This window comes from Pterocles gutturalis, unplaced genomic scaffold (assembly GCF_000699245.1).
Source record: "Pterocles gutturalis isolate BGI_N339 unplaced genomic scaffold, ASM69924v1 scaffold29825, whole genome shotgun sequence".
In the NCBI taxonomy this organism is placed as follows: Eukaryota; Metazoa; Chordata; class Aves; order Pterocliformes; family Pteroclidae; genus Pterocles; species Pterocles gutturalis.
This window is the reverse complement of record NW_010141781.1, coordinates 11,878-14,207: the sequence shown is the minus strand read 5'-3', so window position 1 is coordinate 14,207 and position 2,330 is coordinate 11,878. Positions and strand designations below refer to the sequence as shown.

The following is a 2,330-nucleotide window of genomic DNA, read 5'->3' as shown; positions in this document are numbered from 1 at the left end:
CAGCAGGATCTCAGTTTGTAGGCCTGATGGCAGTTCTTATAGCATGCTTTTCTAGTGGATTTGCTGGGGTTTATTTTGAGAAAATTTTAAAGGAAACTAAACAGTCTGTGTGGATCAGAAACATTCAGCTTGGTAAGTTTTGTTTTAGTCATCCCTTAGAGATACTGCATTCTGTAGAATTAAGATAAATGTGCAAAATATATATATATTAAAAATATCACCAACATTTTAGTATTCTGCGTAAATGTACTTTTAAAACCACAAGTATAAACTCTGCTAGACGGAATTCTCGCAGTTCCTTTCTGATCTCAACCTAGTTCTCGATTTAACTTGATTCTAGAGTGTCTGTAAGTTTGTCAAGAATCTGTCAACTGAATTTGTATTTAAAATTTTCTGAAGAATGTTATCTTATGCAGGATTCTGGGTATCCTCTGTGTTTAAAAATTATTGTCTTTTGCACTAATTCATAGGATCTGATAAATATAGATAGTATTCCTTTTTCTTTATTTTTTAACTGTTTTTTTAGAGAATATAGGAACATTAAAACAAATATGTTCCTAAATCAATGTTTCAAGATGTTTTAAAATGAACTTTTTTCTTCTTTTGTGTCTAGGTAGGTGTTTTTATAGGCTGTCACTTTAAATAGAAAAAAACTTGCTTTGTTTGTGAATAAAGTTGAGGTAATGAATTGTTATTATTTCAGTATAGAGGTCAGTTTGTTTTAATTGTCTGTATAATTACTGGAGATAGGCACATGCAAAAGACAGTTCATCCCAATTGTTTCAATGCCTTTACATATTGTGTACTTCGCAGTAAGAGACTGCCTTCTGTTTCCAAAGTCATTTTGGGTCTTCTAGACCCTCTATTAATAGCAACAGAGTTGATCAATTTTCCTGAAAGACTTTTCCCTCACCTCAAATGAATCTTGTCCAGTTTATTGGGTTGGAAATACGACATCAGCAATATGTTTTTATTCCTGTTTTGCAACAGAAACAAAACTTATTGTTGGAGTTACTTTTCTTTCTCTAATGGAATCCCTCTAGTCTTCACCTGTAGGCAATGATTACTTATTGCATATTTGAATAAATACCTTCAGCAGAATTTGAACTTTCCAGCACCTTAATACAGACTCTTCATCAAATCCACAGGGCTGTAGAATTAAGTCATCTGATGATTTAGTGGATCGGGGCTGTATACCGAGTCTGGTAGAATGTAATGAAGTACCATAAGAAGAGGAGATGGGTTTTTTTAATTAGATAGTGGGTCAAAAATTAGTATGGTCAAAAATGTCTGAATACAAGCAATATTTTTTCCTTTCTTTTCCTGTTGCGTGTTTTAATTATAAATGCTTATAAATTAAGAAGAGCATTTTGATTGTATTTTAGTATTTTTACATGTTCATAGTGCTTCAAAATTTGAGACTAGAGAAGGGGATTAAAACTTCTACTTACTATCTGCTAGTATTTATTGAAATTGTGTGTATTAAAACTAAAATTTCTTGAACAGAGTGTAGGGGATACATCAGGAAAAGTGATGTTAGGGAATTTTGGAGGCAGAGAAGGGTGGGTAGCTAGGGCTTGGCCCAGGATTTAAGATAAGATTTGGTGCTATGGATGGAGCTACAATGTAAAATCCATTGCCAAGGAAAGCTGATTATTATTAATCTCAATTTCCTTGCTGGAAGCACTTTGGTGTGCAGCAATGCAGATATCTGAAACAGCTTCCAATTAAACATTCATATTTGTTGGAAAATCAGTGACCTCTTCTAAAGCATTCTTCAGATTTTTCTGCAGTGCACAAAAGTGTGTATGAAAGCCAATGAGTTCACTAGTGTGATAGTTGGTCCTGGTCATATATTGAATGTGCCAGTGATTGCTTTGTGAAAACAGTGAGATCAGACTGTATCTAAGCACAAACTGTTCAAGGTAATGAATAACTAGGATTGTGATATGTGAAGATGTAAGTGTGTGATAATAGTGAGAATTGAATCACCTGATCTTTTTATTTATTTTTTGTCAGTGAGCTTGATTTGCCTCAAGACAGAATTCAGTAGAATGTGTTTACTATTAAGGTTAATTTAAAAAATGAAATTAATTTTGTCGTATTTCGTAGAGGGTTTCCTGATACAGCTTGTAGGAAATATTTTAAATATGAAATCAGAATTTCAAAAATATGTTAGTGTATCCTTTTTGCAAGTGCAAAATAGTTGCCTGCTTAAGACATTGCATCATTCAGGAGCAAGTCAGTCATAAGCAAGAGCTTGGAAATAGAGCTTTTCTTAAAATACAAACAACAAAACCCATATCTCCAACCTGGCTTACATATTAATA

The 2,330-nt window shown here is 33.1% G+C and overlaps 1 protein-coding gene across 2 annotated transcripts in view; it reads left to right on the top strand.

The window, feature by feature from the left end:
* The window catches only part of SLC35A3 (solute carrier family 35 (UDP-N-acetylglucosamine (UDP-GlcNAc) transporter), member A3), a 16,272-nt gene that overhangs the window by 9,475 nt on the left and 4,467 nt on the right, over nucleotides 1-2,330 (top strand). For both annotated transcript variants that reach the window (XM_010084149.1, XM_010084150.1), the window contains one exon: nucleotides 1-132. This exon is cut by the window's left edge and continues 43 nt beyond it. In XM_010084149.1, the coding sequence (XP_010082451.1) occupies nucleotides 1-132 (132 nt within the window). The remainder of the gene's footprint in view (nucleotides 133-2,330) is intronic.